At 36.3% G+C, this 15,788-nt stretch overlaps 2 protein-coding genes across 2 annotated transcripts; one reads left to right on the top strand and one right to left on the bottom strand.

The window, feature by feature from the left end:
- Nucleotides 1-3,377: 3,377 nt before the first annotated feature.
- On the top strand, nt 3,378-13,058 carry LOC145601246 (phosphoenolpyruvate carboxylase 4-like). Its single transcript, XM_081657219.1, has 20 exons — nt 3,378-3,851; nt 5,272-5,435; nt 5,753-5,867; nt 5,980-6,057; nt 6,155-6,223; nt 6,303-6,381; nt 6,486-6,562; nt 6,656-6,751; nt 7,227-7,368; nt 7,716-7,820; nt 8,580-8,653; nt 8,800-9,027; nt 9,529-9,654; nt 9,752-9,853; nt 9,933-10,079; nt 10,420-10,518; nt 10,641-10,729; nt 10,894-11,020; nt 11,096-11,302; nt 11,975-13,058. The coding sequence occupies exons 1-20, from the start codon at nt 3,699-3,701 to the stop codon at nt 12,797-12,799; spliced, it is 3,102 nt and encodes a 1,033-aa protein (XP_081513345.1). The 5' UTR covers nt 3,378-3,698; the 3' UTR covers nt 12,800-13,058.
- A 1,409-nt stretch (nt 13,059-14,467) lies between these two features.
- Nucleotides 14,468-15,706, bottom strand: LOC145600415 (F-box/kelch-repeat protein At3g23880-like). The gene has a single exon (XM_081656313.1). The coding sequence runs from the start codon at nt 15,704-15,706 to the stop codon at nt 14,468-14,470; it is 1,239 nt and encodes a 412-aa protein (XP_081512439.1).
- Between the last annotated feature and the right edge of the window lie 82 nt (nt 15,707-15,788).

Raw genomic sequence — 15,788 nt, 5'->3', positions numbered from 1 at the left:
CACTAACCTAATTACTCCCTCCATTTATTATCCCATTTCCCCCCAATTACTCCCCTTTACCTAAAATCCCGACCACCCAACATTAATTGAGATGGTTGGGCTTCTTTATTTCTTCTGGGGAATTCTCTAGAAGAACCCTAGTTCTTCGTGTTTTTCATTCTCTCTCCTCTTCAAACCCAGATTTCTTCATCTTCTCTCTCCAGAATTGTTCAATTTCTCTCTTCCTTTCTCAGATCTAGTCCCTAATGTTCGATATGGTTTGCCTGAAACCTTTGGAAGATGCTTTCATGTTAGCTGAGGAAGCAGGAGAGCAAAACTTAGCTTGATCCTCTCTCTCATTCAAGCAATTGAGACCAAGTCCCCTTTTCCACGAGATTTTTATGAGTCTGAAGACGCTACCAACTACTGTACCTCCACCACCTACAAGGCGTTAGGTCAGGTACTTGAAAATCTGGCGGAGGAGGAGCGATCTGCGAGGGGTGAGGGGTGTGGGGAGTCAGGGGGAAAGAAAACCCTTGATTTCAAGGATTTGACTGTTGAAGGAGTCCCTGCTGCTGGTGAGGGAAGCTCTGTGCAACCCAAGCAGCCCAGATCTAAGAGGGAGAGACCACCAGTGAAGATCCGGGCCACAAGGAAGGCTGTTAGGGTTGCGCTGCGTCGAATTAGGGGTTTGCCCGATGAGGAGCTCATACTTCTGTCCTCCGATGACGAGGGTGAGAGGGGGGTTTCACCACCTCCTCCTCCTGCTGCGGTGGCTGAAGCCTCTTCTGTCAACACTATGTGAGGCGGAGGAACCCTGGGGTTCCACCCTCTGAGTGACTGCTTGCGTAACGCTTTCTAACCCTAATCTTTTTTAATTTGATATTAGTCCCTTGATTATTATTGATGGTGGCTTAATTGATGATATTGGCTGATTTGTTGCTGGTTATGTTGTTATTGTTGGCTGTGTTGCTGGGTTTGTTGTTTATGTTGTTGGATTTGATGGTGTTGCTGGATGTGTTGGTTATTATTGTTGCCTTGTTGGTTATTGTTGATGGGTTGTTGGTTATTGTTGTTGGTTATTGTTGATGGGTTGTTGGTTATTGTTGTTGCCTCTGCCTTGTTGCTTGTTCTTGATGCCTTTTCCTTATTGGTTAGTTGATGGCAGTAGTATGGGATTTGATTGATGAATGATGAGACCTAGGCTGTGATTTCCATATAGCACATTATTTGTTGTTCTCAATGATCAATTTACTGATTTCCTCCCCAAAATGCAAGTGGGGGGGACCAACTTTCTCTCTCCACCCCCTTTAATTACTTACCCACTTACTTCCTTAATCTTTGCCCTTCAAATTTTGCCTAGGTATCTGTAAAGTGCTTCAAAGTTGCACTTAATAATAAACGGAGGTAGTATTCGGATTTGTCAAAAACTCAAATTAATGTATTCCCTCCATCCCATAATTACAAGTGATGCTACACATACAATGGTTGTATGTGGGCTACCACATACAATACCATTGTATGTATGCCACATCAAAAGGGAGGAAAAAAAATAAGACTAAAATATAGGGAGCCCCAAAATGCAAACCAATTAAATGCTGGTTGTATACAACCATTGTATCTGTACCCATTTCCCATAATTATTGGTACATAACTCTTAAAAACACGGTTTTTAAAGAGGATAAAAAAGTGGAGCAATATTGTATAAAAAAGATAAAAAGTGAAAATTGTTATATGGGGATTATAAAAGGTAGTGAATATTATATGAAAAAGTTAAAAAGTAAATATTGTACTTTTTCTTTTTTATTTTTACAAACCTCGTGTAAATTTATATTTTCAATATACTTTTACTTCTTTTTGTGTAACTTTCTTAATACCCGCAAAATCAGTCAAAAAAGGTCGTTCTTTCGGGGACGGAGGGAGTAATAGGAGGAACATTTGGGACACCCAAAATGGTATATTTGCCTGGAATTATGGGACGGAGGGAGTAAATTAGACTAGAGGTGATCACGATGAGTTCGGCTTGATTTTGAGTAGTTCAATCCGAAGTTGAGTTCGGCCAAGCCTCATATTTATTTGTAATTTTCATGGACTATGGGTAGAGCTGACAAAAATTGACACGACACGAACCGGACACAGAAAAAACAAGTTAGAGTAAAAGAGTTTCCAATACGATTAGTTAAACGGGTCAATATGACACGACATGTTTATTAAGCGGGTCAGACTAATGTTGAGGTCTCCCAACCCATTTAACTTCGAACAAGAGCACGAGAATGACACAACACGACACTTTTGCCAGATATAACTATGGACATGCATTTTAAAAAATTTTAGCTGTTTTTTTTTTCCAGACCCGAAAAAGTTCAAAAAGCTCAGTCTAATTTTGCGAGTTTTGAGCAAGCACTTTAGGCTTGATCCTTCACCCCGGCCCGACACGACTTAGTGAGTGGCTTTTTTTGTTTTCGGTCCAACCTAGCCCGCCCCTTGATCAATTTTTTTTTGTTATTACTAATTAAAGGTAATTATTTCGGAAAGTAATGATAGCTTATTTTAATCAATATTGTGGATTGAATTTGAACTACCAAAATCCAAGTTGATATTGGAATTTAAGAAAATAAATCGAATTGGATTGGACTTCACTTTTCAAAATTGAAAATAAATTTGAATACGATTGATTGCATTTTACCCAAATTTCAAACGAAACATCAAATAGATTCCTCTATTTTGTGGTGTTAATAGCCTAATCGTACTTATTTGGTTATAATCTTCCAAAATCTTGAGATGTTTGGCAAAAAAAGGTGCCCTACTACTCTACTAGACGACAAGGGTGTGGAACTTGATTGGTTGTAGATTTGTCGTATCGGCTAGGGACGACAATCAAGAGACTTGTGGTGTGTAGGCAGGGACTAAGGGAAACATTTAATAGCCATGGTGGCTACCAAAAAGGAGAAAGGAAAAGGAGTTCTTAAAGCTTCTCTTAATTTTTTTAAAAGTTAATGATAGTTATGAATTTTGTCACTTATAAATTTATGGTTTAAGACTTTTAAGTAATATAGATTGATAAATTTCAAATAATTTTGGTCTGCAACATTACAAATCTATGAGGATTGTAGTCTTCTAGGGATGCCATACAAAATCCTCAACAAGTTTTGCAACCTTCATGGATGTAAACTTCCAAATAACATGACTCAAACATGTCATTTTATTTTGGGTTTGGTTGGTTCTAGTACTAACAAAGGACAAATGATATACATTGATACATACCATATGTTCCAAAATTTTAGTACCATTTTCAAATAACGTATCACAACCCAACACACACAATAATATTCCTCACCGTATCACAAATTCACTCGCTCCAATGCCATCTTTACCTCAACCACACAACAGATTCCATCTTATTAGAAAGCATATTCATGAATATACCTAAAAAATGAAAAAAATTCAATTTCCAAGCAAATCCAAAAAGTTAACCAACACCAATGGCAAAAACACACATGACACATGCACCCCTTTCCTTCCTCCTCCTCCTTTAACACAAACACAGAAATAATCAGTGATCCTCCTTTTATTTCTCCCTACCTTTTGACTCTCTCTCCTCCTCCTCTTTTCACTCCTCACTCTTCACTCTCTCCTCCTCCTCCTTCTTCAACCCGTGAATTCTCATCTTCTCTCTCCTCCATTTTCATCTTCTCTCTTTGATTTTTTCTCAGAAAAAAATGGATACTACTGATGACATAGCTGAAGATATTTCGTTTCAGAGCTTTGAAGATGATTGCAGAATTCTTCGTAGTCTTTTCAGTGATGTTCTTCTTCGAGAAGTTGGTTCTGATTTTGTTCATAAACTTGAACGTGTTCGTGTTCTTGCTGAGGTGAGATTTTAGCGTTGATTTTGATTTGTGCTCTTGAATTAATGTTTGTATTGTTTCAAGAATTCAGAAATAAGCTGATTCTGGTTATTATTACCAGAAAAATGAATTATGCAAGTTTGATAAATGATTTTGGAAAAATTTATGGTAATATGAAGTTGTCATGCATTTTATGTTTGTATTATTTCAAGAATTCTTAAATTAATGTTTGTATAATTTCAAAAATTCAGAAATAAGCTGATTCTGGTTGTTATTACCAGAAAAATGATTTATGCAAGTTTGATGAATGATGAATTTGGAAATTTATGGTAACATGAAGTTGTCATGCATTTTATGTTGTCATTATCATATTTGAGTATATTGTGCTCCCTCCGTCCCTTGATTACATTTCTGTTTCTAGCATTTATTCCTCACATAATAACATAATAAAGAGAAACAGGAATGTAATTTAGTGACGGAGGGAGTATAATTTTCTTTTCATGTTTATATGATATGTGGACAACTTGATTTTTAATGGAAGTTCATTGTTGAACATGATCGGATTTCGAAATCTAGAATTTATGATATTCAGTCAAATTGTTGATGATTGTCGATTTTCTTGTTTTTTTTCATTTGGAATCTTGGATTCTTGGTACCATTTGAGAGAATCTTCTAAATTACTCTTAATATATAAAACATAACATAGTCATGTCGAGTCTTATATAATTCATGTCGACGAGTGGTTAATTAATATTCATCTCGTATATTTTAATTTTATTATTATGAAACCATAGATATTTATGATCAAAATTAGCAAACGTGCACAATCAAAATGGGAAGAACATTTAGGATTGGAGGGAGTAAAAAAAATTCGATTATCTGAGATTATACGAAAAATAAGGCTAATGTCTATAACTTTATACGGTGTGCGATTTGAATTCGTTATGCATTATCTTAGACATTTGGACCTATATGTATATTGTGGGTTGTAAGCTTGTTACTCTTGTTTGCATGCATGTCTCATGTCTGTATTCTGTATAGACAACTTATTAGATCCTTCACCAATGGGACCACCAAAGGAACCAACTGTACATATTGAAAATTTTGGACTATTATAGAGATAGAAGATATATGGACCATATGGTGTTTATTATGAGATACTGTCACCTTTTAAGGAATCTGGGTAATGTGGCCTTGTGGGGAACTCGAATAAAACCAAAACCCATAAAAAAACAAGAAAAGAGAATAACATAGAAAGGAGTATACCATATGGTGCCTGTATAAGGTTTTGTTTGTATAACATGAGGATACCTAAGATGGCTACTTTGTAGAATTGTTGTCGCGCAGTCTATGTTGATGACATGCTGTTGATCTTCTAAACTGTCAATGTGATTGTTTAGTGTGATTTTTGTGTGTCCTTATGTTGTGTTTTGATTTGTTGTAGAGTGCATGTAATATGAGAAACACGGGGATTGAAGACACAGCTGAGTTGCTTGAGAAGCAGCTTATATCAGAGTTGTCCAAAATGGATTTGGAGGAGGCTTTGATGCTTGGTCGAGCATTCAGCCACTATCTGAATTTGATGGGCATTGCTGAAACTCATCACAGGTATGAAATGCTTCTGCAGATTGACTTGGAATCCTTGTGTTCGTAGACTTAATGCCATGAAATTCATTATAGTTAGAGCAAATTCTTGTTGTTTTGATTATGTTGATAATTTTGGGCCCTTTTGGCTATTTAAAACATGCATCTTTTGAAAGGTTACTAATATTTACCCTGTTTTATGATGTGATTTGAAATTTAGTTTGTGCAGTTGCCGATTAATGATTATATTAAACTTTATGTTAATAACTTCGTGGGCAATCTTATAACAATGTTCTGTGAATTTTTTCTTAAATAAATTTACATAAGTTTATCCAATGTAGGTTGCGTAAACAGCGAAATGTTCCACAACTTTCAAAATCATGTGATGATATCTTTGGTCAGCTGATTCAGGAAGGAATATCCCCAGAAGACCTTTACAACCATGTTTCTCAGCAGGTCTGTTTTAAATAATTTTATATGCAGTATTGGAAATTTGATAACCTTTGCAAAATTACGTCTTCTAAGATGTGAGTTCTTGACAAACTTCATTGGTACCTTGTGTTTGTAGGAGGTAGAAATTGTTTTAACCGCGCATCCCACACAGATAAATAGGCGCACCTTACAATATAAGCATATTAGAATTGCTGTAAGCTCTACAAGTGATCTGATTTCTTGGCTGAAAATTTGGATGTTTGCTGTCTTTGAGTAGCTAATAAATGTGCATCCCTGAATGTTCCTTGCAGCATCTTCTAGAGTATAATGATAGACCTGACCTTGGTCATGAAGATAGAGAGATGCTAATTGAAGATCTGGTACTGTACTGCATATGACCCTTTCACAGTTTCATTTTCGATACTGATTAATTATTTTATAAAATGATACTTTTTTCAGGTAAGAGAAATAACTTCAGTTTGGCAAACAGATGAGCTTAGAAGGCATAAACCTACTCCGGTAGATGAAGCTAGGGCAGGTAATCTTGCTTGACCTTTTGATACATGTAACTGATGTAAGCATGCATTTCAGAATGGAATTCCTTTCTGAATTTCCTTTTCTCAAGAGTGGATTAATTTGCAGGTCTACATATTGTTGAGCAATCGCTTTGGAGAGCCATTCCTCACTATCTGCGCCGTGTTAGTAATGCCTTAAAGAAGGTCGGTTTCCATGTGAATTGTCTTTACCTTTTCCGTATAGAAGATGTCTAACTGTTTCTTATGTTTGTGAATTTACATGTAATGCTTCTGTAGCACACTGGTAAGGCACTTCCCTTGACATGTACGCCCATAAAGTTTGGTTCATGGATGGGAGGTGATCGAGATGGTAATCCTAATGTGACTGCCAAGGTTAGGTTACATTATCTTGACAGTAATACTAATGTGTTCAGTTGTATGAAAAGAAATGTCACCAGTTCTAAAATATTATATGTTTTTTCCAGTCGGTTATGTGCTTTCGATATGGTTTCATGCTTGTATCAATTACCATGTAGTGGCAAAGAGGATTAATGTATATCTGCAGCATAATTTCAACTTTGAAATTTTGATAGAGATAAGAGCTACGTATTGATATTTTTAACTTTAGCCTGTAAGCTTCCCAGTCAATTAACCTTCATTTGCTGCAAGCCCACTTTTACCCTCTAATTTGCTCTATGGTCTATGTTTATATAGTATTTCCCACATATTTAAATAAAACTGTATCAAATTGTGCTCTTGAGCTGGTCTGATCTATACTTCATGGAAACATTATTGCATAGTTTATGTAGGTTCTTTGGCTGTCAACTTGTAATGTATGCACTAATTGAAATGATTTCTCTTATTTCAGGTCACAAGAGATGTGTCTCTGTTGTCCAGATGGATGGCTGTGGACCTTTACATCCGTGAAGTTGATAATCTTAGATTTGAGCTTTCCATGAACCGTTGCAGTGACGCATTACTAAAACTTACACACGACATTCTAGAAAAAGGTCTGGCTTTCCATACTTCCATCTTTTGTTTATACAGGCATTCGGACTGATATAAATTTAACATTCACACAAGTTTGCATGACAATGTTATACATTTGATCACTGATTGCTCTACTGAATTGTAATGTAAAATTTGGAAAAGATTTATAAGCCATCTGAAAAGTAAGGTTGCTGGCTCTGTAGTAACACAAAAATTATGAAACTTACATAAGTTGCTTATTTTTGAGATTACGTATGACACCTAAGGTTGATTCTGGTTTAATTTAAAATGCTAGTTCTACTAGTGATACATTATCTTGGTATTGCCATAATCGGAAACTGTGTTTGCTGCTTTCATTTCATCACAGAAAATGCAGAGAAGGATAAGTATGACAGCTGGAACCAACCTTTGCAGAGGAGTCAGTCAAAATTCCAGTCGAAACTTCCCACTAGAGTTAATCTTCCTTCCACAGGTAGATTAGATTTACAATTTTGATTCACCAATATTTTTTTGACTATTATTATGAGTTTTCTTCTGGAACACTGCGTAGCTTTTGTATGTTCTTCTTTTTGGTAATGAGGATGTAGCCAGCATGAGCAACTATTATGTGAATACTACAATAAAGTGTTACAAAGTAGATTAGTTGGTTAAATTGAAAACTGCATGCGTACAGGAAAAACGCAGTAAGAAAGGCATTCAGTATAGGCAGGTTGTTTTGATCTCAGGTAGCCATTCAAATTGTAGAAAGAGCAAGCATGAAAGAATTCTAGTTGCTGGATATGGTTTTGTTTATACTTTATTCATTGTATATACATCATTATCAAAGTCATTTTATTGGTAGTCAAATTAGAACTTGAGAGATATAATTTTTTGTTTCAGAGGACTTTTCCCCCCCACATTTATCTTTTCTGTCTGTTCCAAATCTATCAGCTGAGGGTAATTTTGCATTCACAAAACTGTAGAAATCATGCGGCAACCTTTTCTGTTCTATTTTGTATTGGTTAATCTATCTACTAGCAGTGAAATATAGAAAGCTGCTTTTGTTCTCTTTATCATTACTTTTCAATGATTATCTCCTCCTGCTTTTTTCAGCACATTTGTTTCTTATTCCCCATTCGTTCCATTCTTGCTTGCAAAGTGAAAAAAAGGGGATCTGCTGCTCATTTGATTTTTAATTTTTTTTTTTTTTTTTTTTTTTAATTTTAATATAAGTATTTGGCTTAAATTGTAGATTGCAGTAATGGTGATTCTCAGCATCCCAAACTGGAACTTCCTGGTACTGATTACATGCCACTGAATCGCCAGGTATTTGATTTAATATGTGAATTGCAGTTTTCAAAATTGTTTCCAAAGGCAAAGCTCTAGATACCTTCTAATGTCAAGATATTGCATATATCTTCTCTCAATGTTTCCCATTATAGAGTTTTAATCTTATAGTAAAAAATCTTCAGGACAGTGCAAGAAAGGCCCAAAAGCCTTCTGTGGAGGAAAATGGATCTGCAAATGCTCAGTCATCACCAAAATCTCGTAACACTTCAAGTCAGCTACTAGCTCAGAGAAAGTTATTTGCAGAGTCTACTGTAGGAAGAGCCAGTTTCCAGAAACTTCTGGAGCCTAGTCCACCACAGCAACCTGGAAATTCTCCCTATAGGATTGTTCTTGGAAATGTGAAGGACAAGGTAATAGCAATGCTTTCTGGTAAACAACTAATAGAATTCGTAGATATTATAAGTTTTTGATGCAAGAAATTTATGTAACTCCTGTATCAATGATTGTGCACTAATTGTTCCTACTGGATATTTCTGGCTGTCACTCAGAATGTTTATCAAACATCTTTGACGATTTGAACCTTGCTTTGAATGTGGTATACTTAGAAAAAGAAATAAAAAGCTCTATATACTCAATAAAAAGTCTCAATTTTGCTGGATGGTCATGATGCCATTTAATGTTGGATATAGAATCACCATTGTGGAATGTAAAAGGTAATAATTAATAAATTAGATGGGGATCACCGGCTGAAGATAGGATAAGGATGTGTGGACTGATTCTGCTTTAAGCTAAAATGGAAAACTATAAAATTCATAATAGTGATGTGTTTTTCTGTATGAAGTTTTAACTTTCTTGTCCAGTATATATACTTGGCTTATGAAGGTTGCATGTGTATTGTTGTTGTAATCCAGCTTATGAAGACCCAGAAGCATTTGGAGCATCTTTTGGAAGAGCTTCCATGTGATGTAGATCCTTCTGATTACTATGAAACATGTCAACAACTTTTGGAACCCTTGCTTTTATGCTATGATTCTCTGGTAAAGTATAGCTTAGTCCACCCTTCCTCTGTGATTTGTAATGATAATTTTCCCACTTACAGGTTATTTTATATGCTTCTCTATGTCACTTTTGCAGCAATCATGTGGATCTGGAGTGCTTGCTGATGGTCGGCTAGCTGACTTGATACGAAGAGTCAGTACATTTGGCATGGTGCTAATGAAACTAGATCTACGACAGGTAAATTTGAGCAGCTTCAACTTTATAATTTAGCCTACCTTACGTTAACTAGTGTATTCTTCTCATGAACACTTTCTAGGAATCTAGCCGACATTCTGATGCACTGGATGCTGTCACAAATTTCTTGGACATGGGTACATACAGCGAGTGGGATGAAGAGAAAAAACTGGAATTTCTAACAAAAGAGCTGAAAGGAAAGAGGCCTCTGGTTCCATCAAGCATTGAGGTGCTGTAATTGTATCTTGTTGCAGTGCAATGTGGATTTAAGCTAATTCGTTGAAAACATTTTGGTAGATTTCTTTCAACAAGAAAAAAGACTAGCTCTAGTTAATTACTTGATGCAGTCCACCTAATGCAAGTTGATATCGATCCTGATAAGAGTGTGTTATTAGATAGTTACAGAAAGAAAATCATAATGGAGAAAACTATGTCAATTTTAATTGATGGTCAAATGTTGAGTTTTCTTGGTTCTAACTTCTAAGTATTTATGATGTACTAGCTGTTAATTGTTAATACTTTGATTCTCCAGTTGGATTATCATGTCTTTGCTATTGTCACGTTGTCAGGTTGCTCCTGATGTGAAAGAGGTCTTAGACACATTCCGTGTTGCAGCTGAACTAGGGAGTGATTCACTCGGAGCTTATGTGATTTCAATGGCATCCAATGTATGTCTGGCCCTGAAATATTATGATTATGTTGCTAGATTTATCTCAGTTGTTTTAATGTTAACCTCCTGTGTAAAATTTACACAAATTGCTAACAAGAGTTTTCCTTTGTTATGTTTTAGGCAAGTGATGTACTTGCTGTTGAGCTTCTACAGAAAGATGCCCGACTAACTCATAGTGGGGAGCAAGGCAAGCCATGCATTGGTGGAACGTAAGTTTTGGATGCATATTTCATTCTCTTGCTTAACCTGATACAAATTGGGAATATCTCTTTATAGTTTGATAATAGATAACAACTTAGGTGTAAGCTGGATGGGCTTTGTCATCATTAAGTATGTATCTTCAAAACTTAAAATGCCTTAATTGTCGGAATAGGTTGCGGGTGGTTCCCTTATTTGAGACTGTACAGGATTTGAGAGGAGCTGGTTCAGTTATCCGGAAGTTATTATCTATTGATTGGTATCGGGAGCATGTCATAAAGAATCACAATGGACACCAGGAGGTAAAAATATTGTCAGATATTATGTAATTTCTATAGGAGTCTGACTATCCAGAGCTTAATATATTTCATGAACAGGTCATGGTTGGATATTCTGACTCTGGCAAGGATGCTGGACGTTTTACAGCTGCATGGGAGCTTTATAAAGCTCAAGAGGATGTTGTGGCTGCATGCAAAGAATATAATATTAAAGTTACTCTCTTCCATGGCCGTGGAGGGAGTATTGGTAGGGGTGGTGGTCCGACATATCTTGCCATACAATCACAGCCTCCTGGTTCTGTCATGGTATGTATTTTTCAATGGATTAACATTCAGCTTCTTGTTCTCCTTCCATACGAAAATCTTGCTAAATCACTTATAGTAAACATATACCACATACATTTCACTTTTTCAGGGTGGTGGGGGTGGAAGAACACTATAAGCTTTAGCTATACATATTAGGTAGAGTTCCTTGTAAAAAAAAAGTAGAGGAAGAATACCTATGACTAACTTTTCAAATCCATGTTAGTTTATCCGAGTCTAATTAGGCTTTCTAATAGTATTTGCCCATTTAGGGTTAGCGGTGTACATGTAGCTGGGCCTTCCTAGATTGTCTTTAAAGTTTAAACCTAAACTGAGCTCTTCTTGGATTAGTTTATCCATTGAGTTGGTGGATATGCATTATTTCAATGACATGTTTTATCTGCGTAAATTCCTGCAACATATTTTCATCCTAGCTCTCAGCTTTTAGTGTCCCATAAATTTCAATGTTTGTATCTGCACTGCTCTGCATAAGTTCTATGCTGTTTGTTGGAAAGCTAGAAAGTCCAAATATCTAATGTATTTATGTACCTAGCTAGTAAAGTAGTAATACTCCTAAAAAGGCCGGTTACCTGGCAGAAAGAATGCATCATTTAAGGGAACCAATTTTCATTAAGCTGCTGATTGAGTGGCTGACATTGTGTTTGGAACTTGCAGGGTACTCTCAGGTCCACTGAGCAAGGAGAAATGGTGCAAGCAAAATTTGGACGTCCACAAATTGCAGTTCGGCAACTGGAAATCTATACCACAGCTGTACTACTTGCAACTATACGTCCTCCTCTCCCACCCAGAGAAGAAAAATGGCGTAACCTTATGGAGGAGATATCAAAGGTTAGTTGCGATAATTATCGTAACACAGTATATGAAAACCCTGAATTCTTGGCTTACTTCCATGAAGCTACTCCCCAAGCTGAGCTTGGACACCTTAACATTGGAAGCCGGCCAACTAGGAGAAAGAGCTCGACTGCAATTGGGCACCTTCGTGCAATTCCTTGGGTTTTTGCTTGGACACAAACTAGATTTGTCCTTCCTGCCTGGCTTGGTGTAGGAGCAGGCTTGAAAAGTGCCTGCGAAAATGGGCATGCAGATGATTTACGGGCAATGTATCAAGAATGGCCATTTTTCCAGAGCACCATCGATCTTATAGAAATGGTTCTGGGGAAGGCTGATATTCCCATCGCCAAGCTTTATAACGATGTGCTAGTATCTGAGTGTAGGAGAGAGCTTGGTGGGCAGTTAAGAAATGAGTTAATGACTACCGAGACTTATGTGCTGGTTGTCAGTGGGCATGAGAAACCATTGGAGGGGAATCGAACACTGAGGAGGCTGATCGATAGCAGACTTCCTTATCTTAATCCAATAAATATGCTACAGGTGGAGGTACTAAAGAGGCTGAGGCGTGATCAGGATAATCATAAACTCAGAGATGCGTTGCTCATTACCATAAATGGAATTGCTGCTGGGATGAGGAACACTGGTTAATGCTATCAACATCTCTAAAGAACTAGATGAAACTCGGTAATTTGCTATGTTTGATACACTATGACCAGACTTTGTTAAGTTTTCAGAACTCATAAGGTATCTCTGTCTCAACTCTCGAGGACAGGATATTGGATAGATAATGTAGGTTATGTGAAAATCAAATCTCTATCTTAACATAAGGCTGTATGAGATCTCAGTTCAGTTTAACTACTCGATCTCCAAGAAATAATTTTAGTAATTTTATGCCCTTGTCAAGTTAGCTATAGATGACCATTAACTCATAAAGTTTACTTGGACCAACATTTACAACCTCTAGGAGAATATTTTTTGCTACCGTATAATACTCTAATCAGAGTTTTGCAGTTCTACAATACTGCGTATATATAAACACCAGTATGGAATATGGATTGATGTTAATTTGTCTGGGTAAACACTAATGTATGCTGTGGTTTACTAAATAAGAGATTGGTTTAAATGACAAATGCATCTGCAAATAACAAGCATCATGTAGTTCTTACTGTTACAAGCATTTCATATTATTAGAAAATTCAGAATTTACGCTATTCGCATGTTAGGCTTATATTAGCTCCTGGCAATCCATTGCATTCTTCAAGCTTATTCCTATTTAAGTACGTATACAAGTTTAAGTATTCAATAGTTTGTTAATTGCATCTTACTTCTAGTAAAACTGTGAGACAATTATGAATTATGATTACACATCCTGCTTTTCTAAAATATAATAATGATAATATTGCATGCCATGATCTTTAAGTTACAAGATAATATTTTACAACGAATTCAACCAATTTCATGCAAGGCTAATCTTTACTTTTGTTATATGAACACACATGCTCCAAAGAACATGTGTCTATTCTGATTGACTGAATTGAGCTTAGTTGAACTGAATTGAATTTATTGGAGCTGAACTAAACTGAATATTTTAAGAGAAGAAAATTAAAATAAGAGCTGAACTGAACTTATTGGAGTTGAATTTGACTGAACTGAACAGAACTGAAAATAAGCTGAAAAGAACAAACCCTAAGTCATCATTCCTGCATCACTAGGATTCCTCTCTCATCTTAGATCGCAATATCTGTTGTTATGGCACCCATCAACATATACCAATGAATATTAAGAGATTGAATATAAGCTGGTGACATTTCCATCCACGAAGAGGGGGACAGAAGACGTGACATGAATCGAATCATATAATTCCAACTCTGCATTTCAGATGAGAATTCAAAACCCTACAGTTTAACTTCCAACAGGTATGCCAAGCACCATCAGCTGCTAGTTAAATGCTGACATTTATGCTAACGACATTGCATCATCATTGAATATACCAAACAACTTGAAATACAGTAGCACATGAAAAACAAAGATGTAATTATCATTTGCAATCAGCAGTAATCTAGTGCAAAATCATAATATATCAGAATATAACATGATATAAGAAGACCTGCATTGTTTAACTAGACCAAAAGGATTTATTGAAACCACAACTAAGCTACTACAATAACCATATATAGCAGGCATATTCTAAACAATTTTCACATAGCAAAAACTGGTCTGGTGATAGCAAAAAAACAGAGAGTTTAAAACAACTTAAGTAGCTAACCGCGAAAACCAACTAACAAAAGATATTCACCATCTGCTGCATTATCACATTCATTGCTTGATCGAGAATAAGCTTTGAACATAGTTGAACATCCAAAGTTCTGTTCCATCAAGGCCAAGTTTCTTACACGAACCAGTAACAGGATTAATCAACACAAGCTCCTTAACTCCATCTACCTTACTCGGTTTTTCAAACATGATCTCACCATCCTTCAATACTCCAATAGGTCTTTCAACCATACAAGGCAGATCAACACTCAATGTCCTGCTCCATGATCCACCATCTCCCATAACCCACACCTCACTGCGCGAACCCTCCTCTTCCCTATCATCATCATAACTCGTGATTATCTCCAAAACCCCGCGATTAGCCACAGCAATCGTGTCATCTCCACGAGCTAATTCCACAGGTAATGTAATCACTTCAAAAACCTCGTTACAAAAATCGAAAGCAATAACAGCAGGACTAAAACTACCATCCTTCATCTTCTCACCACATTTCTTAACAAACCAATAAAACTTCCCATCATCCATGTACCCATCACCAGTAACAACCCCATTAATGAACGGGAAGTCGAAAACGGCCCCTCTCCAAGCATTATTCCTCACAGAATACAACTGAAACAACACCTTATTATTACAATTCCCATCATTGTTCAAAGCAGAAGTAAAATGAGCAATCAAAAACTTGTAATCTTGCTCAATTGGATCAAACCCAAATGCACAAATTTGATCATTAAGGGAAACATCATAATTAATCCCAGAATCTTCAAGTAAATCAAAAACCCAATCCTTTTTAGGAGCATTAAACCTCTTAAATTCCCTAGTAGAAAGATTCCAAACAACAACAAATGAATTCCAACCCAAACAAACAATCCCATTAACAACCCCAAATTGCTTAAAATCAAGATTATCAACAACACCCCCAGATGAAACAATCATAATACCAGAATCATCAAAAACAGAATCATCAAGAAATTGACTGAGATTAATTTCAATAGGAGGTGAAACGCTGTTAAAAGGAGGGGAAATGATTTGGAGAGTGGGTTCAAGAGAAGAAAAGCTCTTACGCCATATAATGAGTTTTGAATTTGAGCGTTTTGCTTCTTCAAAGTGCTTTTTCTTGAATTCTTGGTTGTCGATCAGCGTTTTCCAGGGTTTGCACACATTTCGAGAACGTAGAATGTCTTCTACTGGGAGTTTTACGAAGATTTCTTCTTTCAATTCTGAAGGTAATAAACGTTCGCCATTTTTGAGCGTTTTTGAGTTTCCTGCAGCATTTTCCGCCATAACCTCTTTCTGGTTTCGAGGGTAGTTTTTTTGATTTGAGGAGAGAATGGGGTTAAAATGTTAACTGAGATTAATTATAAAA

This window comes from Chenopodium album, chromosome 21, assembly GCF_948465745.1.
Source record: "Chenopodium album chromosome 21, dcCheAlbu1.1, whole genome shotgun sequence".
NCBI classification, from domain to species: Eukaryota; Viridiplantae; Streptophyta; class Magnoliopsida; order Caryophyllales; family Amaranthaceae; genus Chenopodium; species Chenopodium album.
Note: the sequence above shows the minus strand (reverse complement) of the source record. Positions and strands in the feature narration are given on the sequence as shown.